This window comes from Myxocyprinus asiaticus, chromosome 25, assembly GCF_019703515.2.
Source record: "Myxocyprinus asiaticus isolate MX2 ecotype Aquarium Trade chromosome 25, UBuf_Myxa_2, whole genome shotgun sequence".
NCBI lineage: Eukaryota > Metazoa > Chordata > Actinopteri > Cypriniformes > Catostomidae > Myxocyprinus > Myxocyprinus asiaticus.
This window is the reverse complement of record NC_059368.1, coordinates 3008258-3032041: the sequence shown is the minus strand read 5'-3', so window position 1 is coordinate 3032041 and position 23784 is coordinate 3008258. Positions and strand designations below refer to the sequence as shown.

Here is a 23784-nt window from a genome sequence, read left to right as displayed (position 1 = left end):
GAGCAGGGTTAATTTATCTCCATAGGAGAGCTGGGATGATGGTGTTGAAAGCCGAACTGAAGTCTACAAAAAGGATCCTTGCATATGTCCCTGGTCTGTCCAGATGTTGCAGGATATGATGCAATCCCATGTTGACTGCATCATCCACAGACCTGTTTGCTCTATAAGCAAATTGAAGGGGATCTAGAAAGGGTCCAGTGATGTCCTTCAGATGGGCCAACGCCAGTCTCTCAAATCACTTCATGACCACAGATGTCAGAGCGACAGGTCTGTAGTCATTAAGTCCTTTGATCTTGGGTTTATTTGGGACAGAGATGATTGTGGAGCATTTGAAGCAGCAGGGAACTTCACACTGCTCCAGTGATCTGTTGAAGATCTGTGTGTAAATGGGGGCTAGCTGGTCAGCACAGGATGTTAGACAAATGGGTGAAACACCGTCTAGGCCCTGTGCTTTCCTTGTCTTTTGTTTCTGGAAGACCAGGCACACCTCCACTTCACAGATCTTAAGTGCAAGTTGAGAAGCAGGGAGGGGGGAGGAGGGTGGTTGCAGGAGGTGTAAATGTGTGTGTGATGTGAAGGTCAGAGCAGGTGTGGGGTGTGAGACTGGGCTTTTCAAATCTACAGTAAAACACATTCAATTCGTCAGCCTGTTGTTGATTCCCTACAGTGTTGGGGGATGGTGTCTTGAAGTTAGTAATGTCTTTCAGGCCTCTCCACACTGATGCAGGGTCGTTAGATGAAAACTTGTTTTTCAGCTTCTCAGAGTAGCTTCTTTTAGCCACTTTAATTTCCTAAACGTGTTTTTGGCCTGATTATATAAGATTTTATCCCCGCTTCTGTAAGCATCCTCTTTGGTATGACGAAGCTGTCTGAGTGTTCCTGTAAACCATGACTTGTCGTTGTTGAATGTTAAATAAGTCCTAGTAGAAATGCACATTGCTCACAGAAACTGAAATATGATGTAACAGTATCTCATGGGCTCGTCCAGATTGGTGTCTGCAGCTTCAAAAACACTCCAATCAGTGCAGTCAAAGCAGGCTTGTAGTTCCAGCTCTGCTTCATTGGTCCACTCTTTATAGTCTTTACTACAGGTTTAGCTGATTTTAGTTTCTGCCTGTAGGTTGGAAGAGGATGAACCAGATAGTGATCGGAGAGTCCCAAAGCTGCTCTATGGACAGAGAGATATGCATCCTTTAGTGTTGTGTAGCAGTGGTCCAGTATATTTCTGTCCTTGGTGGGGCATGTAATGTGCTGTCTGTATTTTGACAGTTCATGGGTGAGGTTGGCTTTGTTAAAATCGGCAAGAGTAATAATAAGTAAGTCATGGAGTTGTTTCTCCGTGTCTGTGATCTGATCAGCCAACTTTTGCAGCACTGCATTCACGCACGCGTATGGAGAAATATAAACACTCACCAGAATAAACGAAGAAAACTCCCACGGTGAATAGAAAGGCTCACAGTTGATAAAGAGTGCTTCCAAATCAGGACAGCACATCTTCTTTAACATCGTTACATCTGTACACCAACTTTCATTGATGTAAATGCATGTTCCACCACCTCTCATTTTCCCCGTTAACTCCACAATGCGATCCACTCTGAACAGCTGAAAGCCCAGCAGATGTAATGCACTGTCCGGAATAACTTCACTCAGCCAGGTTTCTGTTAAGCACAAGACAGCAGAGTTGGAAAAGTCCTTGTTTGTACAGGTGAGGAGATGTAGTTCATCCGTTTTGTTAGGGAGAAAGCGGAGATTGAATAGCAATATGCTAACGACAACGTAGAACACCTGGAAACCACCCACAACATCTTAGCAACTAAGCAGTGCACTAGCAACCATTCAGAACACCTTTTCAACTGCATAGGAATACACTAACAACCACTCAGAACACCTTAACAAATCCATAGCAACGCCCTTGAAACTACCCAGAACACCATAGAACTACTTAGCAGCGTGCTAGCAACCATACAGAACACCTTAGCAAGTGCATAGCAATATGCTAATAACCACTTAGAACACCACTGTAACTGCGCCCATTGTACAAAGGTGCTTCAGTTTGTTCCTGGTAGGCAGCTGATGCCCTAACCCCACCCCCATTCTAATCCTAACCGTATGGAGCCTGAAAAGCTCTGTACCCTGCCAGGAACAACCTGAGGCACCTTTCTCCCATCGCATTGCGTGCCCACATAGCAATGCCCTGGAAACCACCCACAACACACTAGCAACTAAGCATTGCGCTAGCAACTATTCCGAACACCTTCTCAACTACATAGCAATATGCGAACATCCACTTAGAACACCATAGCAAAAGGTATTGCAATGTGCTAACAACCACTTAGAACATCATAGCAACCGCATAGCAATGCACTGGCAACCACCCAGTACACCAATGCAACTACTCTGCAATGCCAGGGTAACCATTCAGAACACCTCTTCAACGGCAAAACAACATGCTAATAACCACTAAGAAAAACGCATTAGCAAAGGCATAGCAATGTGTTAACAACCACTTAGAACACCATGGCAACTGCATTGCAACGCTCTGGAAACCACCCAGAACACCCTAGCAACTACTTTGCTGTATGCTAGTAACCATTCAGGGCACCTTTAAAGTGCATAGCAACATGCTAACAACCACTCAGAACACCCTAGCTATCGTATAGCAAAGCCCTGGAAACCACCCAGAACACCCTAGCAACTACTTTGCTGTGTGCTAGTAACCATTCAGAGCACCTTTTCAACTGCACAGCAAAATGCTAACATCCACTTAGAACACCCTAATAATAACATAGGAATTACCTGGCAATCACCCACAACATCCGAGCATCATGGTGGCAAATTTTGCAAGGCCAAGCACCAATCACATTTTCTATGAAAACAAAACAAATCAATTTAAAATCAGTTGCAGCCCATGAATCATACACATGAACAAAATGAAAATGATTTTGTGTTACTTTCTAATGTAAAAGTTATGAATAACTATTAATAGCCATACTAGTATTTGATCTAGCATTTCACTTGGTAACTAGGCTTAGCACTTTCAGTGGTTTCAAAACGTCAGTTTTGATGGTATCCATTACAACAAACTGTCATATTTCTAAACCGTGAAAAACTTTCAATATATAATTAATTTGTTAAAACTTTAACATTAGTTAACTACATTTGTTAACAATAAACAATATTTTTTCAGCACTTCGCTTACAAAAATCGAGAGTTCAAGGCAAATTTTCTGCAAACTTGCTGCATTTTCACATGCAAATGAACTTTGCGGCAGACTTGCGGTAGATTGTCCATTGTTGCCAAAGGTTTGCTGCAGTTTCACCACTACCGGTGAAGAACTGCAAACTTCTGGCAAACATTTGCAGCAAATCACAAGCTCATTTGCATGTGAAAATGATCAGTGGCAAGTTTGCGGCTAGATTGCCAGAACTCTAGATTTTTTTAAGGGTTATTAATCTTGGTTAATGTTAATGTAAAAAAAAAAAAAAAAAAAAAAAAAAAAAAAACATTATATTTATATTTATAAATTAACATTAAAGATATAAATGCTGTAAAATAATATTGTTCGTTGTTAATTCATGATACCTAACGCATTTACTCATGTTAACAAATAGAACAAAATTGCAAAGTGTTACCATGTATTTTCGTCAATTGCCAGATTTTTTTTCCCCAATTGTCTTAGCAAAATTGTATTTACATTTTATTTCTAAAACGAGAAACAAATTTACCAATGGAACTAAACAAAATGTATTCAAGATATATGCACTGAAAACAAATCTTAATTTCTGGTGCTATTTTGCTGCTCATATACAGTAAATGTATATTAATATAATAATGTTTAGATATTTGTACTAGGAAAGACAAAGAAACCATTTTCTTTTTTTCTTTTTTTTCTTTTTTTTTTTGTGCCATAAAGAAATACATTGTAACACTGTTGAACAATTGTAAACATCTTTAAAAAGTTGTGGCTTCTCTTCTCTTGGTGTGTGTTTCAGGAAATCAACCAATCAAAACTGCATCAACGCCTCTAGTTATGATCCCTTCAAAGTGAGCTCCATTCGTCTCATACATGTAGTTTAATGTGGTGATCTTCACTATTAAAAAGCCATGTTATCATTACACTTAAATGGCTCCATGTCAGAGGACTCGGACAGTGGGAACTGCACGGGCAGAGCCACAGGTGAGCAAACTGAGATGAACGTGGACAGCCCTGCCAAACTCATCCAAGACTGTCCAGAGGAACTGATGAAGAGTGAGGAGGAGGGTTGTGAACACATACAGGACAATCTCAACTCTTCCCTGTGTCTCAAGAAGCTGGCAGAGAGCTTCAATGAGGGGATCGATAATCCAACTTTTGATGGAATGGATGTTGCCATGGAAACCAAGTCAATATCAGGAGACAAGACTACAACAGGTGAGAGACACTACAGGATTATAATACAGACATTCAGACAATGCAATGATGAATTCATTGCAAAGGCAACATTATTAAATGAATAATTCACCTAAATACTGTATGAAAATTCGGTCATTTATTCTCTCTCTCTCAGAGCTAGAAGAGTTACTTGTATCTCTGCAGCATCTGCAGGAGCGTCTGACTGATTCTGACAGTCAACAGGACGTTCAGCTGCTCATGGAGCTTCTGCTGCAGAGTGATTTCCAGAAGGCGTTCAGTATGCACCGCAGCGTGGCTCTGAGTATGAGATGCCTCTTCCCTCCATACCCACTCACTGCACGAGCTCAACAGCTCAGAGACGAGGTACGACTGACACCGGATCTGACACTGCATTTCCTGGTCCTGTTTTCCGCTGGATACACTGTCAGAAAAATTTTACCTTTCGAGGTACAACAGCTTGTCACTGGGCAGTACCTTCATAGGTACACCCACTGTACCCTTTTCATGTTAATCGGCATGTACAATATTTGTACCGTATCAGTCCCTAGGGTGCATATTATCACCTTGAGGTACAAAGAAAGTACCGTGGGTGTACCTTTGAGGTTGCAGCCCGAGTGACAGGCTGTTGTGCCCCTTAAGGCACAATTTTGCTATGTTTTTCTGACAGTGTATGATCCTTCATAGGTTGTATCATCAATGCAAAATCAACATTTAAAGTTTGAGGCCTGTGATGTGATTAAACACACATATGCAAACTTTTTTCTTTGTAATTAAACTGTTCACTCTGCACCTCATGTCAAATTCTCTCTGAAAATGTTTAGACAAATTGTTCGGCATCAGATAAATATAAAAAAAAAAAACTGATCTTGCCGATTGTGTCATTGCAAATATGGAGCGTTTCAAAAACATACTTGGGAAAATGATAATATTAGGAAACTGAAAATTGAGTTTTCAATCAAAAACTAATTAGTAATATGATTTCATTTGAAAATGCATTTATTTCGCTACGTTTCGCTCCATCGAAAATGAAGCACATTGAAAATTTTGTCCAATACTGCATACTTTGGAAACAATGACGTTTGGGAACTGAAAACGGTGGACACATCCATACTAATCCATTTTTGTTTGAAAACACAAAAATTTGGCTACATTAACATCTCTCATCCACATTAGAAAAGCGTCTTACTCCACTTTAAATTAAGCATTTCAAAAACGCTCTCCATTACCGCATACTTTGGAAAATTATGACATTAGGAAACTGAAAACGGAGGCCACATCCAAACTGAAAACAAAGTGGTCAACCAAAAACTATTTAGTAATAAGTTTTTGTTTGAAAATTCATTAACTTCGCTACACTTACTCCTCTCATCCACACTAAAACACACTTTTGGCCAAATTCAAAGGCCGTGTCCACACTAATATGTTTAAGTTTAAAAACTCTTAGTTTCAAAAGTATATGGTAATTGAGAGCATTTTCAAAAGTCTCCATTTTCAGAGGAGGAATACGGCATGCCAGAGTGCATGAGAGGCGTAAACGTAGTAAAATCAATGCGTTTTAAAACGAAAACATAGTTGTGTGGATGTGGCCTAAGACAGTGCATGGTTGAGTTTAGAATGGCAAACTACTCTTAATACATATCTATGGCAGAAATAGTAAATCTATGGCAGAAATAGTAAGAGTAGTATGGTAGTATGCCATTTTAAACTCAGCATAAGTATCCTTCATGAAGACGGCAATCCAATATGTTTGCGCTATGCGTTTTCATGCTTATTTGAGTATCATGTTGTTAGCATAGGAACATGCTAACACACAAAATGCCTATTTGTTTGTGTTTGGAGCTGCTGCCCATGAAAGAGCATTCTGTGTTTCAAATTAGTCACTTAGGAGGTACACTTACAGTTAGGATGCTGACAAGACAGCAAGGCATCTTGCTAGGGTTTGGAAGTGAGTCATTGGTTGATCTGTACTAAAGCACAAAGTGAGACAAAGTCATTGGTGGTTGGGTTTGTAATCCTCCATTGGCTTACATACAGATATCTATCTATCTATCTATCTATCTATATATATATATATATATATATATATATATATATACTGTATATATATTTGCACCATTCTATCACTTATATAAAAATAAAAATCTCAAAATATTCGCTGAAGACCACAAAATAAATCCCTTCTACCTATTGGGTTTATTTTGCAATACTGACTGAATGGAAAAGACTAAAAGATTTATGAGGTAATATATCCCTATATGAGGTCATCATAAACATGAAAAATTGCTGTTCAGATGAAATTCTAATGTTATGTGATGCTGACGCTCCTTTAATCAATGTGCTTTACTCATGTTCTTGGTCTTCAGGTGGAGACTGTCCTTCAGTGCAGTAAACAGACTGAAGCCACAGAACTGACAGGTCTGTTAAATTCACTACACCTAAAGGTAAGTGACCTTCTGACTGGAAAAAAATTATCAAGTTGAAAGATTCAACTCAGAAAACTGCTTGAAAATAATTCAGATGATACTGATTGTTAATTACAAATGCAGGTAATGCTGTTATATGTTTGTTTAATCAATTTGTTGGATTAGAAACACTGCGTGTCTGGCACATGGGCATCTTTGGCAGAAGAACAAAAAGGACTCTCAGTGATCACAGAGCTTTAGAACAACAGTCTGGGTGTGAAACTGTAAACCCAAAGACCCTTTGTAGTTGTTTGGTTTGCTTGCATGAGTAAAGATATTCCAGAATCAGAATGAGCAGAATGTCTTGGCAGAAGCTTCCAGTGCACAAACAATACAACAATACAACCACAAGACAGTGATAATAAAAAGTGAAAAGAAAATATAAGTATATATAGAAATACACAGTAAGACAATATTTTATATTTTATATATATATACTGTATATGTATGTACAAATACAAATCTGTTATATAGAGATAGTGCAAGGGAATGTAATGGCAGAAGAGGTAGGATATGTTGGATAAATATAAATAGACTAAGCTGTGTATTGCCATAATTATTGCTCAATGGGGCAGTTTTAACTGTTCATGAGATGGAGAGCCTGAGGGAAAAAACTGTTCTTTTGCCTGACGGTTCTGGTGCTCAGGGCTCTGAAGCGCTGGCCAGAAGGCAACAGTTCAAAGAGGTAGTGGGCTGGGTGAGTGGGGTCCAGAGTAATTTTTCCAGCCTTTTTCCTCACTCTGGAAGTGTACAGTTCTTGAGGGAAGAGCAGGGGGCAACCAATAATCCGCTCAGCAGTCCGAACTGTCCTTTATAGTCTTCTGATGTCTGATTTCGTAGCTGAACCAAACCAGACATTTATTGAAGTGCAGAGGACAGACTCAATGACTGCTGAGTAGAACTGTATCAGCTGCGCCTGTGGCAGGTTGAACTTCCTCAACTGGCATAGGAAGTATAACCTCAGTTGTGCCTTTCTCACAGGAACCTGAATGACTCCACTGCTGCCACAGTGCTGTTCAGAATGTTGAGTGGGGTCAATGTTGGGGTGTTCCTCCTAAAGTCCACTATCATCTCCACTGTTTTAAGCGTGTTCAGCTCCAGGTTGTTTTGACTGCACCAGACAGCCAGCTGTTCAACCTCCCTTCTGTATGCAGACTCAATGTCATCCTGGATGAGGCTGATGACAGTAGTGTCATCTCCAAACTTCAGGAGCTTGACAGAGGGGTCCTTGACGATGCAGTCATTTGTGTAGAGGGAGAAGAGTAGTGGGAAGAGCACACATCCCTGGGGGGCACCAGTGCTGATCGTACAGGTGCTGAAAGTGAATTTCCCCAGTCTCACTAACTGCTGTCTATCTGTCAGAAAGCTGGCGATCCACTGACAGATAGACGTGGGAACAGAGAGCTGGTTTAATTTAGTCCGGAGAAAAGCTGGGATGATGGGGTTGCAAGCTGAACTGAAGTCCACAAAAAGGATCCTTGCATATGTCCCTGGTCTGTCCAGATGTTGCAGGATGTGAAGCAATTCCATGTTGACTGCATCATCCACAGACCTGTTTGCTCAATAAGCAAATTGAAGGGGATCCAGAAAGGGTCCAGTGATGTGCTTCAGGTGGGCCAACACCAGTCTCTTAAATGATTTCATGACCACAGATATCAGAGCAACGGGTCTGTAGTCATTAAGTCCTGTTATTTTGGGTTTCTTTGGGACGGGGATTATGGTGGAGCGTTTGAAGCAGCAGGGAACTTCACACTGCTCCAGTGATCTGTTGAAGATCTGTGTGAAGATGGGGTCCAGCAGGTCAGCACAGGATTTTAGACAAGTGGGTGAAACACCATCTGGTCCCTGTGCTTTTCTTGTCTTTTGTGTTCAGAAGACCCAGCACACATCCTCTTCACAGATCTTAAGTGCAGGTTGAGTAGCAGGAGGGGAAGAAGGGTGGTTGCAGGAGGTGTTGATGTTTGTGTGAGGTGAAGGTCAGAGTGGGTGTGGGGTGTGAGACTGGGCTTTTCAAATATTGAATTCCAAGACCTCGTCTTTGACAGGGTTAGTTCACCCCAAAATGAATGGCATAATGTACTCACTCTAATTTGACAACTTTCTTCTGTGGAACACAAAAGGAGAAGTTTGGATGAATGTTCACGGTGCTCTTTTCCATACAACACAAATGGATGATGATTCACACTGCCAGGTCCACAAAATGACAATAAAATCAGTTGATATGCCTATATTTGAAATCTTTTGAAATCGTATGAAAGCCTCGGGTTAAAAACAGACCAAAATGTAAGTTAATATTCAATAAAAATTTTCCTGTGCACTGTAGGTCTTCATGGTTAATATGTAGTACATGTAGCATAGTTTTTAAAACCATGGTTCTTACCACAAAAATAGTTACTACAGTCATGGTAACTGCAGTTTTACTATATTGAAACCATGATTAATTATCTTAAGGTCATGTTTTAAAAAAGACAAAAAAAAAAAAAAAAAAAAGCATACTTAACATAGTTTTGGTTTTCCTGTATTATTATTATGTTTTTACTATGAATGCCACGGTTAGAATATGTTTACTGTCGTAAAACCATGGTTATGTTTTTGTAAGGGATGGATAACGGTATTGTAAGAGAAACCAAAATAATCGTGAGGGAGCGAAAACGTATTGTGAGGAATTCATTTTGCAGCTATTGCTGCCTTTAAAAACTCAGTTTACAATGGCATGATGATGCAAAAAAATAAAAGTGAGTAGATCACGCACACAAATGACCAATCAGTCGTACTTTAGATCAAAGGGTTAAGACCTGTCAAGATCTGTTGTCTAACATGTTCAGCCTCAAGTGAAACCCTGAGAAGGTCATGAAAGCCATAACTTCCCCATGTGACTATTTGTACACACCACCGCTTAAATCCAATTAACGGCTTTAGAAATAGATACATCCCACTGAACAGGGCGAAAGATTAGTGCCCTCCCCCAAATATATTCACATTTCCTCTGCTCACCCACTGTTTTCTTTCACCACAATTACAGTAGGGATCTAAAGCGGCACGGCACAGTATTTCTTTCTGCTGTACGTATGAACGCATGACAAGGTAAGAGGTGATTGACTGCGTAGTGGGGAGATTATGGAGGATTGGGTGTGCGTTCAAGTTAAGCCCTGCATCGAGTTTGGCAGTGTGGGAATGACAGACTTATTTGGTCAGGGGAATTTAATCGTGTGGTAGGGTACACCTGTCACAGTCAATGAGGTAAAGAAGCAATCCTGTAGTGGAAGGCTTTAAGACTGAAGGGTTTTAAATGCATTGCAGTACGTGGACTCTGTGAAACCAAACGATCAGGAATGTTTGCTTGATGGGATGAAAGAATGTTAATTGTTTGTTGTTGTGTGTAAATTAAGTCTTTAGTGACCTTGGGCATTGGCCCCTAGATTTTCCCTGTGCCCCCCAAGTTGGATGGTGAAACAACCAAGGGGGCCCCCCAGGTCAGAGGAAGAAATAACCTATTGTAAAAACCCATACATAAATAATATTTTGATTGTTATTTCATATATATATATCTATATATATATATATATATATATATATATATATATATATATATATATATATATATATATATTGTGATGGACTTAACATTGCAATTTGTCAAAGCAGCAACTTTAAAGGAATATTCCGGGTTTAATACAAGTTAAACTCAATCGACAGCATTTGTGACAATACTGATTACCACAAAAATTGTATTTGAATTGTCCCTCCTTTTCTTAAAAAAAACAAAAACAAAAATCTGGGTTACAGTGAGACATGGATGTGAATGAAGCCAATCTGTAAATGTTAAAATACTCACTGTTTCAAAAGTATAGCCACAAGAGATACACAATATGCATGTTAACATTATTTTAGTGTGATAAAATCACTTACTAACCTTTTCAGTGTAAAGTTAAAGCAAGTTTTACAACTGCGTTACCATGATGATGTAATGTCAACAAATCCTAAAACCCTAAAATGACTGTAAAAATTACAATTCTAACAACTTTACGTGAGATTTAACAGAAGAATTAATGTAAGTGCTTTTATGTAATGGATAATCCACGGTTAAGTGTGCATTAAACGATTTAAAGTACAATGTGGAGATGAAGTTGTTCTCAAACTTGTCCTGTAATATTTCATTCCTGTTCTTTGTCATTTTCACATTTATGAGGAGAAACCAGTGTTGCTGATGTGACAGTTGTAAAAGTAGCACTTACTGTTCATGATCAGGAGAAAATCATCTAAAATGCTCCAAACCTGTAGACTGTAGACTGTGACCTTACACAATTACAAAACAGTAAAAGACTGCGTGTTATAAAACCATCTCCATTCATTCAGAGCTTCAGTAATCGATGTGCGATCATGTGGCGCCCTCTAGCTGTTAGCTCAGATGATGTTTTTCATATTACAGTATAATTCGGCTTGCCTCGTCTTGCCGGCTGGACAGCAAAAGATGCATTTAATGGGTCCCGGTTACCTTCTCTCTCCCTCTGTGCAAAACAGCTGAATGTAAATCCATACTTTCCTCACAAGCTCTTTGGGTGAGTAATACGAGGCTGATAAACACTGCTGTCTTTTCCGTGTTTCCTTTAGCACTTCACCGTTATTTTAAGATGGCACTGCATGACTTGATGATGTTTTTTTGTGATGTGATGGCTAATCCAAGCTCTGAGACTATATTCACGTCCGGAGGTCATTTCAACAGAGGCATAAAACTCTTGCAATATCTAATAACGGAGAACAACAGAGTTGGCGCATTAATATAGAACGGTGATTAAAACTGACTGGAACTACCTGTGCATTAAACAGTTTTAACGCATGCATTCCATCCAATCAGAATCAAGTATTCGAACAGAGCATGGTATAAAAAATTATAAGCTTCACATTTCTGCTTTTTAATCCTCAAAAAATTGGCCACATTCACTTATATTGTAAGTGCCTCACTGTAAATTAAAGAAAAAGTATGACGAGTCGAAATTAATTTTTGTGGTAATCAACATTATGCAACAAATGCTGTCGTTTGAGCTTATATTATTCCCGGAATATTCTCAGCCTTTAAAGTAAACTATAGCAAGTGCAACACATGAACAATAACAGTTAGTGTGAGTAAAAATACAATTTTACAGCAAAAATGCAACATCCGAATCGCACTCTCCATTGTTTATGTGAACGCATTTACTTCTTGGTTTCCATTGGAACCTGCATCTCTAATGGCGCGTTCACATTTACCTTCAAACAGCTAAATTTCACAGGCAAAGAAGGCGTGGGCGGATGTTGAGCATGTGTGAAACCAGCGCGTGAAACCAAAAAACTATGCAGCTTCTTTTAAATGCTGCACTTTATACTCTGTGAGAGTGAAGTTACAAGAAACTCACCGCTAAAATGATATCCTTGTCCATTGTGAATATTCAGTGTAATTGTGTGCGAAGCACCGCCCACACAGAGGTCACTGCCAAACCAAGCAATTTCCTTTTGGTAAACGTGGCGAATTCACCTTTCAGAGTTCACTAAACTTGAACTCCACACAAAATCTTCGAGGGCAAAATCTTCGCCACCGGAAGTCCACTGTGCGGAATTCATGATCACGCGGAATTCCCATTGAGATTACTGTGACAACGCAAAGGTAAATGTGACCGTGCCTTAAGGCACTATCAGTAGCGCAACAGGAAAAGGTAAACGTATCTGAATTGATGCAAAAATTCCTGATGAGGGATGGCGCTTATCGGTAAATTTGCAGAATGGGGTCGATTTCAGGGTACTGGAACATTTGGTAGCAACATGTCGACTTCCTGTGTGATCGTGTTCACCATTCTTCTGACATCTCAGTTCACCAAATCTCTCCATGTCTCTGGTTCTTCTACAGGCTCTGATGGAAGCTCATGACTGTATTGCTGAGCAGGAGTTTGATGTTGAGTCTAATATAGCCGAGAGCCAGTATGGGAAGACCACAAAACTGGTGTGTTTGGAGAAAACTCTTGACATGCCTCTGGTACGAGCCTGAATTATTCACATTTACTGACCTGAGGGGCGGCATTAAACATCTTACTGATCCTTATTAAAAGGCCGTTCTGCATTTGTGTTACTTATTTATTTTTTATTTTTTTTGTCTGAATCTATTAATTTTAATTCAAAATTAATTCAACAATACATTAAAATGGCATTCATGCAGACACTGGCTTGAATACAACACTACTCTTTTCAATTTCTGAATTAAAATGAAATGTTATATTTTTTGTGGGCGGGGAGGGGGGAGGGGTAAAGTAAAAAATGTCTAGATTGTGTAACTCTTGGATTGTAAAGAAAGTCTTATTAAAAGGTTGAAATTCTTGAAATTAAGTAGAGTGGCAATTATTTTTAAGTAGTGAAACAGTTTAATTTAAAAGAAAATTATTATTATATGAAAACCTTTTTGAATATCTTTATTTGTCATTCACCCACATTTGTGGAAATCTCACAGAACTTGTCAAATACATGTCCAGGTCATAATTTCAACCCAAAATCAAAAGAACGAAAATAGAAATTATATTTTGCATAAAGAGTGCAATGGAATTTTAATGCAGTTAAATCTGTTTTAGGACTAAGACTAAAATATCACAAACAAATATTGTGATATTGATGTTTACATTTAAGCACATTTCCCCCATATTCTCGTATATATATATATATATATATATATATATATATATATATATATATATATATATAAAACTAAGTATTTATATATTATAAATATAAGTATATTAGTATTTGTTGTACATCTTTGCATTGTCTGGGCTTACCCTCTTGATTTGTGAATCGATTCACGAAACGAATCATTCAGACTTTGTTCAAAAGATTCGATTCAGACAATTCATTTGCAAATCGGGACTCACTATCACCGATCCGATTGCAGTTTTCATTTGCATCTGTGTTATTTTTTTACAGTGTTCAGTCGCAAAATTAAAGGTTCTGGAGAAATGTGTCTGAGTAAAAGAAAAATCCAGCTTAAGATGGTAGCTGTGTTTTGGAACATGGTAGCTGGTTTCTAGATGGTCATGAGCTAGTCCAAGCTGGTCATTATCTTGTCAAAGCTGGGAGACCAGCTTAGACCAGCTACCAGATTGTCATTCCAGCTCAAGTTGGTCAAGCTGGTTTTTGGAACATGGTAGCTGGTCGACCAACTAAGAACCAGCTCATGACCAAATTGGGGCAGCTCATGACCAGCTTGGACCAGCTTGGGCCAGCTACCATGTTCCAAAACACGGCTACCAGCTTAAGCTGGATTTTCCGGCAGCATGTACATAATTTTTTTTTTTTTAATTGTCAAGTTTTTTAGACATCATGTTAGAGTTTGTTATACTTCTTTTAATTCATGCTGATTTTAAATTAAATACTGGCACGTTGTCTGGGGTTCCCCTTGTGATTATGATTCAAATTCACAAAATGAATCATTCAAGCAGCTTTTCAACTGATTTGACCGATTCAAAAGAACCAAACTGATCAAAAGATTTTATTTATTTGCAAATCGGACATCACTATCACATGCAGTTTACATTTGCAGCTGTAATTTTTTTTTTTTTTTTTTTTTTTTCTGTGTTCAGTCATGCAAAAGTAAAGTTTTACTATTATACAAAAAAAATTAAAAATACAAATTAAACTGTGAATCATGTAAGTATTTGTTGTCTTTTAATTCATGCTCATTTATATGAAAATAATTGCATAACTGTAATATTTACTGTACTGAAAAATGGTTGAAATGAATGAGAATTAAAAGACAAACTCAAAAGTAGAATGTCACTATAGATTTTCTTTATGCAAAATATAATTTATAATTTTTTCCCTCTTTGATTTTGGGGTGAAATATGACCCGGACATGTTTATGTGGGATTCACCCATGTTGAGTACTATTACAGATGAAAGATGGCATTTATATAATGCGGAATGAGTGCAAATCATGGAATATGCCAATACTGACACACCTATTGCGAATAATTGTTTATGTGTGTGATCAGGGTGTGACTGTTCGAAATGAACATGACCAGGTGATCGTCAGTCGGGTGGTTAGTGGTGGAACGGCAGAGAAAAGCAGTTTGCTCAGTGAAGGAGATGAAATCCTGGAGATCAACAATGTTCCGATTCGTGGGAAAAGTGTCAATGATGTTCACAACATCCTAGTGAGATTCAACACTTGCACGAGTCCTAAACACATTCAAGCACATTCTCATCCTGTGATCCTACTGATTTTGCAATCATTGCTTGATTTAATATCTAACATCTGTTTTCCTCTCTGTGTTCTTTGTCTTTGTCGTCTCTAGTCCAGCATGCACGGGGCTCTCATGTTTCTACTCATCCCAAACTCTCAAAACAAAATATCCACTCACACTCAGTCTGTGGTAATAATGTTTTTTTAATTTGTAAGTGTTTTATTTATGTTTTATCATATCATTGGCTATAAAAAAAAAAATACTATAGCACAGTGATTATGATTTTTATTACATACGGTTATATTTAACCCTTAATGGACAAATTGACCCATTTTTATGTTCAATTTCAAAAGCTTGTAATAAAGGCTCTGTTTGCTCTCTACTTTTGATATTAAATTGTTCAGTGCCAGTTAACACTAGAAAAATAACTTTTTCTCTGTCATCTTCTATCACAATATATAGTTCTGAAAGGAAGGGGACGCCCCAAAGCAGCTTCAAAAATCTTGTTCAAAAAAGCTTCAAAATCTTGTAATAAATGCTCTGTTTGCTCGATCTCCCTACTTTTAGTCTTAGATCATTCCACTAGATGGCAGAAAACCAGGCCCGGCTCCACAGGGGGGCCTGGGTGGGTCTGGCCCACCCAATCGTGAACTTGGCCCACCTTGAGAACTACACCTACACCCACCCCTTAGAGCGGGAGCCAGGCCTGCAGCAAACACTAGAAAAACTTTTTTTACGGGGGCACCCCAATGTGGTTTGTGACTCTGCCCATAGACATCCTGTGTTTTTTGGAAAGCCTCGCCCTTTCCTCATATTTTGTGGAATATCTTGGCCTCTGAATGGACAAATGTGATCTTTGTGTCATTTGAAAGCTATGATACTCAGGTTTGCAATGATGTATAACATTTTATCATCAACATTCAGGAACATATTCAAACCATTTTTATTTTTTTTATTTACCCAGACAAGCTGAGAGACAAGCAAAAATAGACTCATTTTGTAGAAAACAACCTAAGGTAAGAGCTGATATAGAGTTTGTGGCTATTTGGGGCTTACAGAAGCAGTGATTGGAGTAGACATGAGATTGTTGTTATATTCCCAATTTCACTTTCAAACTCTTTTTGATGATTATTTGAACAAAATAATCTAATAACTAATCACTTTAATTTGAATTTATTCTCCTTATTTTAAAAGGTGTTTATTTGTTTATTATATCTCATCTGAACATGTTTAATTTTTAATAAACATATAATGAACACTGAATTAACATTCAATAAACTTTTAAACAAATTAATATTTAAGAAAATATTTTGTTTGCATTTGTGTCTGTTTTCAATGAGTGTTTGTGGGTGTCTGTGTGTATGTACTTATGTGTTGTGTGTGTGAAATTATGAGTATGAGTGTTCTTATAATAACATTTTGAACTTTTCTAAAATTTTATTGTGAGCCTTCTCAAAAAAGACGATGTTTATGGGCGGAGTTGGGGCTCCCCCTGCCTTTCAGATCTGTTTATTGTGATAGAAGGTGATAGAGACAAATATCATTTCTTGTGTTTGCTGGCACATAGACGGATGATTTAAGATCAAAAGTAGAGAGATAGAACAAACAGAGCCTTTATTACAAGCTTTTGAAATTTAACATTAAAAGGGTCAATTTGACTCTTAAGGACAAAGTAGGGACTTTTTTTGTAGCTTTGTGTATAAATATATAAAATAAAACTAAAAACGACATTGCCAGGTTCAGATCACCTCTGTGGAGGTTGTCATGAAGTTTCAGGCCGATAACTTAAAGTTATTTTAAATCAGTGTTACAAATTCAAAAGGGTCAAATTGACCCTTAAGACCAAGGAAGGGTTAAAATCCCTGGATGCATTGCAATGTAGTCTGGAATTGTCTTATCTATGAAGTATACATGTATCACTTGTCTTAAAACTAGGCCAAAATAAAGTATTTTACGAGGCAGTATAACTTTGCGAATTAATTTGAACAGCCTTCGTTCAGAGACAACAATGTTGTCTAGGTAGTCAGCTCACTAGGGTTTGGAACAGTTTCTGCATATATCGTTCACATCTCTGTGTTTTCAGATGCACATTAAGGCAAACTTTAACTATGACCCATCTGATGACCGATACGTGCCGTGCAGAGAGCTGGGTCTGTCCTTCCGAAAGGGAGACGTCCTTCACGTCATTAGTCAAGATGACCCCGACTGGTGGCAGGCGTACAGGGATGGAGATGAAGACCAGAAGCCCCTCGCTGGTCTTATACCTGGTCAGTGTCTAAGAACAATGTATCGAATGAATTCCGAATCACAAGCCCTGATATCGATCACGATTTGATTCAATACCAATTCATTTGGGTATATTTCATTTACAAGTCCATTTTGCTTACATAGGAAAACAATGATCTCTCAGCTAATGCTGTTAATTATACAGGGGACCTCCTAACTTGGTACATTACAAAAAATATTAATTATACAAATTTGATTTCATCATTAATTTTTCATCATTTTGGTCACATTGTAGCTTTTCAAAAATGTACAAATTCCATGTTCTCCATTATATGACTTTACATTGCATATATTTTATTACTTGTATATATACAGTATATTGTTACATGTTTAATGTTTACGTGCATAACTTGTACTATTTACAAGTATTTGCCTTTATATATAGAATAAGTGCTAAAACAGTACTGTCTCTTTTAGAATAGCATCAGTTCAGCGAGCGTCTCACAGAAGTGTTTCAGTTGAGCGCATATTATGGAGAGTGGAGTCGAACAGCTTTTTTACCGCATCTGTGCTATGTGTGATTAGAATTAAATGTTTTAATTTTGGTGTTTTTGACAACGACTGACTATAAAGAACAGAAACGGTATTAAAAGAGACATTATTCAATGACAAATAGATTGGGTGGATCTCGTCTTTGGACACATTACACTGAACGAGTCAAATAAAACGTATGCACTCAACACGCAGTGAAAGGATCTCACTGCTTAACTATACTACTAATCTGAACATTTACCAGCCAGTGGCTAATCATAGACATTTTTGATGCATTGCGCAAAATTTGGTAGTGATTTACTTGCATTGTAGAGGGTTAGCGCATAGAGTAAAAGATCGATATCGAGATACTCATTTCTTTTGAATGGATGGGAGTTCAAGTCTACGCACATTTTCCACAGTATTTTAGATGTTTTCTGTACAGCCGTTTGCAGAACAACATTATATGAATGAGTTATTCCAGACCACTCTATAGAGCTCAACAGTCTGGTTCTGGAAGTAAAAATCCCATTAATTTCTTCCATAGATGAATTGATTTTCAATGCTAACTCATTAAACCTTTAAGGACAGACCTACCTTGAGCTCCAAGGTTGTTTATCGATGGTATATGCTTCTGTTGAAGCCACCCGTCTTATTTAAACTTCATTGTTTAAAAATTGTCTTCAATAGCGTAATTCTTGTTAAACAAGAGGTCCAGTAGAAAAAAATTCAACAATCAGAGGTGGCTGTTCAACATTTTGGTATTCCCAGATCTCAGTTCTATAGGTATTTACAGCTGCACCACCTGCTCTGTATTATTTTTGGGAGTAGCATACACCCCTAAAGCGGCAGATACTCTGGGAGAGGTGATTACTGCTTTTGGAAAAGGTCATGAGGCATCAGTGTATTACTCCCTGTTAATTCAGAGTCTGGGGGACGGAGCTCTAACTTCTATCAAGAGATTTTGGGAGAAAGATTTTAATTTGGTATTGGAGGAGGGAATGTGGGTTACGATTCTAAAAAATGTCAAGTCTGCATCTAGAGATGCAAGGGTGCGCCTTATGCAATTTAAGATTTTACATCGATTCTATTGGACCCCCTTTAGAATGTATAAGCTTGGCCTTAAAGACACACCCACCTGCTGGCAATGCCAATCAGAAGATGGGAACACAACCCATGTTTTTTGGGGGTGTTAAGATCCAAGAATTTTGGTTGAAGGTTCAGAGTTGTATGTGTGATGTTTTGGGCACTCATATTTTACTTTGCCCCAGACTCTGTATTTTGGGCGATGGGGCGGTCATCAAAAATTGGGTTCTGACCAGTATGATGATTGGTAGGCAGGTTATTTTAAGGGGATGGAAGTCAGATGGAGTGCCATCATTTCCAGAGTGGTGTGCGGAGATGGGGAAGGTGGCAGCTTTCGAGGAGGTGGCAAGAAGGAGGCTGGGGTTTGGGGACTTGTTTGTTAGGAAATGGGGTAATTATTTAGCGTTTTTAGGGGACTCTCGGGGAGGGGATGGGGAGAGAGAAGTTTAGTTTAATTATATATGTTTATTATATTTTTTTGTTTTTTTTTGTGTGTGTGTGTGTGTGTGTATTATTATATGTGACCACAGGGGTGTTCGCTGGGGGTTAGGGTGGGGTTGGTGATTGGGGAGGGATATTAGTGGGGGTTAAATGTTAAATGTTGATTCGATGTGTATGTGTTTTTCTCTGTTGTGTATTTTTGAATCAATACAAAATGTTAATTGAAAAAAAACAACAACAAAAACAAAAAAACAATCAGAGGTGGCCAACAAAGCCTGTAAAATAAGACCGGAAGCGACCACCCACTCCCATGACGCACTCTGAATAATGCAAACAAGTTGATCTCCCTGCACTCTCAAACTACTTATATATGTTTATCGGAATGTTTTGCAATAAATGTAAACTATATTGTGTCTATACTTATAATCAACAACCTAATATCTATAGTTTTATATATTTCCATAGTTTTATATTTAATTATGTAATTCGCAATGCTTCATGGGATTGTAGTCCGTGCCCTCATGAAAGAAGGTTATTTTTGTCTTAAAATAAAGTCTGTAATGTTGCGATTCACCTCGGAGCTGGTTGGTTAGGTTCATGCTTTACAATTCTTTAATGGAGGATTTTTTTAAAAGTATGGGAAATTTTAAATGAATGGGAAAAATACTTCCGGAACCCAAACGACTAAAAAAGTGGGCGGGCACCGTTGCGCTCTATTATTGTAATATCATGGATTTCAGATTTACCCACCCATAAACAGCATGTCAAAGCAAATCAAAGAGTGGTTGGTCATTTTATTCACAAAGCCATCTCATTTATAACCATTTGCTGTTTGTTCTCTCAAGGGAAGAGCTTTCAACAGCTGAGAGAAGCCATGAAGAAAACCATTACAGATCGGAATCAAGAACAAAAAGGTGAAAGCAACCTGTCTGTCTGAAACCTTCCTATGAAAACCCTGGACAAACACTCACATAGAGACACAAACACTAACATTTTCGACCAAAACACTAAACGGCAACAAAAACTACCACAGCACTTTCCTGAACACATGTTTGTCACTATATACTGCAAAATGTTCCTGAACCATGAGATCGTTGTGTGTAATGTCTAAAGGTTGATTTTGAGGCAATTATCTAACATTTAATCATTTTAAAATGTTGCAAATTTATGCAGCTAATGAAAATCCCTGAAATGATCACATTTATTTTGTGACAATATACTTTTTTTTTTTTTCAATTTGGAGTGCCCAATTCCCAATGCGCTCTAAGTCCTCGTGGTGGCGTAGTGACTCGCCTCAATCTGGGTGGCGGAGGACGGATCTCAGTTGCCTCCGCGTCTGAGACCGTCAATCCGCGCATCTTATCACATGGCTTGTTGAGCGTGTTACCGCGGAGACCTAGCGCGTGTGAAGGCTTCATGCTGTTCTCCGCAGCATCCACGCACAACTCATCATGCGCCCCTCCGAGAGCGAACCACATTATAGTGACCACAAGGAGGTTACCCCATGTGACTCTACCCTCCCTAGCAACCGGGCCAATTTGGTTGCTTAGTAGACCTGGCTGGAGTCGCTCAGCACGCCCTGGAGACAATATACTTATTTATCATTTTCAGTTTTGTTCAAGATGTTTGAAATGAACAGAAAATGGTGCACAATTGTTATTTTGAATAAGCATTATCTTAATTTGTTACTCAGAAATAAATCTTGCAGTCTCAAAATTATTTGCATAAGTTGACAAATTTTGCACTATAACTATTGCCCTGATATCTACACGAAATCACTTTGAACCCCTGGGGGTCTTTTACCCCAAGTGTAGCCCCCTCGCCTCCTTTTTTAAAAAACTGAATTTTAACCAAAACAACCTTTTGTTATTGTTTCTTTTCACACAAATTATGTTGCTCCATCAATATTCAATAAAAAGAATGTTATTTTTTTCAATCTTGATACACTTTGTAACCAGAAAAAAAAGCTAATATTCCTTTAGTCCTGTTGTACCCTACTTTGATATTTCTGATCTTTGTGTGGAAAGCTAATACTATTTTTGTTCATTTGAATTCACACCTCTGTGCTATTAATAAAAGAGTTCACTCTCTTCTTAGGGAAACTTTGGTGTGCAAGAAAAAATAAAAATCAACGAAAAAATCTCTTGCATAACCCCAGAAATACTATTGGTGAGTACGATGTCATTATCTTCCAAATTCATATTATTCAAATTAAAAAAAATCTCATTGCTTATTCTTTCTGATTTACTGAATGCTGTAAGTCATGTAACAGTTTTGTGCTTTAACTTTGTTGTATGTCTGTAATTAGTGGGGAAATTCATTTTTAAATAATATCAAACTTGGTTCACTGTCCCAGAATAATCTAGTTTTTATTATTATAATTATTTTATATTTTTTTTAATATAAATATTAAATGTTTATATTATATAAACATTTTATAAAATATTAACAGTATATTTTTGTACATTTATTACAATATTTTTTATACATTTTTAAAAAAAAAATTATTATTATTTTCTTTATTTTTTATACAAGTTAAGACATACAATACAGATTGTATTAGGGTAGTGTTTTAATTTTCACAATCCAATCATAAAGTCAAGTCCCATACTACATTTTTTAATTTACTATACAGTTTCACTCACATAGGTCACATTATGGAAGTTAAATGGATTGCAATGGCATTTCATGTCATCTTTCATAGATATTTTGGTGCATGTTAAATTGTTCCATATCAAAACGATAGACTTCCAAACTACTTTTGCTTGATCAAACAAATATACAGTATATTGGACATTTGTCCAGACTAATAACAGTCATTAATGTTTGTCATATTAGAACATTACAGTGAAGATATTCTGACCTATGAGGAGGTGGCATTATACCACCAGCCATCTGATCGCAAGCGTCCCATTGCCCTGATTGGTCCACCGAACAGTGGACATGATGAGCTGAGACAGAGACTGCTGTCTTTAGAGCCCACCCGATTCACCGGCGCTGTTCCACGTAAGATTGCACTTTTCTAAATCTTGCTAATTTAGAGGTACATTCTCTATGCTGTCTTAAAATGCTGCCTATGTAGGTTGCTCACTAGGTTTTGGAACAGAGCAAATAATTGCATATTTAAGAAAACTTGGTCATACATTCATCCAATAATTTATGCATACAAACAGACATGTTTTAATGGATAATCTACTATTTTACTATTTTATTCAAACATTAGGATGTATATGTGGTATGTGATGTGATTTTGAACGTTACAGACACCACACGAAACCCACGCATGCACGAAGTGAACGGAAGGGAATATCACTTTGTGTCACGGCAGAACTTTGAATCTGACATGAGTGCAGGGAAATTCATCGAGTCGGGCGAGTTTGACCAGAATCTTTACGGCACAAACACAGATTCAGTCCGGCAGGTCATCAACTCTGGGAAAATATGTGTGCTGTGCCTGCACCCCAGGGTAATACTGAATTTTTTTAATTTGTTTTTTTATAATAATAAATAATATACAGTATATATATATATATATATATATATATATATATATATATATATAATTCTACAGTAAAATATATATTACATATAATTGAAAGATTAAGGTAAGAAACACTAAATGATAAAAAAATTATAATAATTAAAATAATTAAAAATAAATTATATATATATATATATATATATATATATATATATATATATATATATATATATATCTTTCAATTATATGTAATATATATTTTACTGTTGGATTATATATATATAATTTATTTGTAATTATTATTTTAAAAATTATATATATATATATATATATATATATATATATATATATATATATAATTCTACAGTAAAATATATATTACATATAATTGAAAGATTAAGGTAAGAAACACTAAATGATAAAAACAAATTGTAACAATAATTAAAATAATTACAAATAAATTATATATATATATATATATATATATATATATATATATATATATATTATATATATATATATAATGTATTTGTAATTATTATTAAAAATATATTTAAATATATTTTTAATATATATTTTAAATGTATAAAAATATATTTAAATATATTACATTTGTAATAATAATAATTATATATATATATATATATATATATATATATATATATATATATATATATATATATATATTATTTTTTATTTATTTATTTATTTTTACAAAAAATACATTTTAACTGTTAACTACCATAACTTTTCCAGGCCTGGTAATCACATTTTTAAAAATCAAGGTTGTCTATAGAACCTGCATGGTACATTTACTGATTAAAAAAACATGTTAGTACCATGGTACATTTTGTTCATGTTTGACTTAATATATACACTATACAATGTAATAAATAAAAAAATTAAAAAACATCACATGCCTGCTGCAATACTGCAGCCACAAAATGCTTAATTCAGGTTGTT

General features: G+C 36.9%; 1 protein-coding gene across 1 annotated transcript in view; it reads left to right on the top strand.

The window, feature by feature from the left end:
• Positions 1-23784, top strand: part of LOC127416130 (protein PALS1-like) — a 46162-nt gene that overhangs the window by 3287 nt on the left and 19091 nt on the right. Inside the window, exons 2-12 of the mRNA XM_051655282.1 lie at positions 3993-4411; positions 4548-4756; positions 6757-6834; positions 12737-12862; positions 14865-15026; positions 15168-15245; positions 17140-17323; positions 20186-20254; positions 21438-21509; positions 22179-22346; positions 22604-22806. Coding sequence (XP_051511242.1) covers positions 4105-4411; positions 4548-4756; positions 6757-6834; positions 12737-12862; positions 14865-15026; positions 15168-15245; positions 17140-17323; positions 20186-20254; positions 21438-21509; positions 22179-22346; positions 22604-22806 — 1656 coding nt within the window. The 5' untranslated portion in view covers positions 3993-4104. The remainder of the gene's footprint in view (positions 1-3992; positions 4412-4547; positions 4757-6756; positions 6835-12736; positions 12863-14864; positions 15027-15167; positions 15246-17139; positions 17324-20185; positions 20255-21437; positions 21510-22178; positions 22347-22603; positions 22807-23784) is intronic.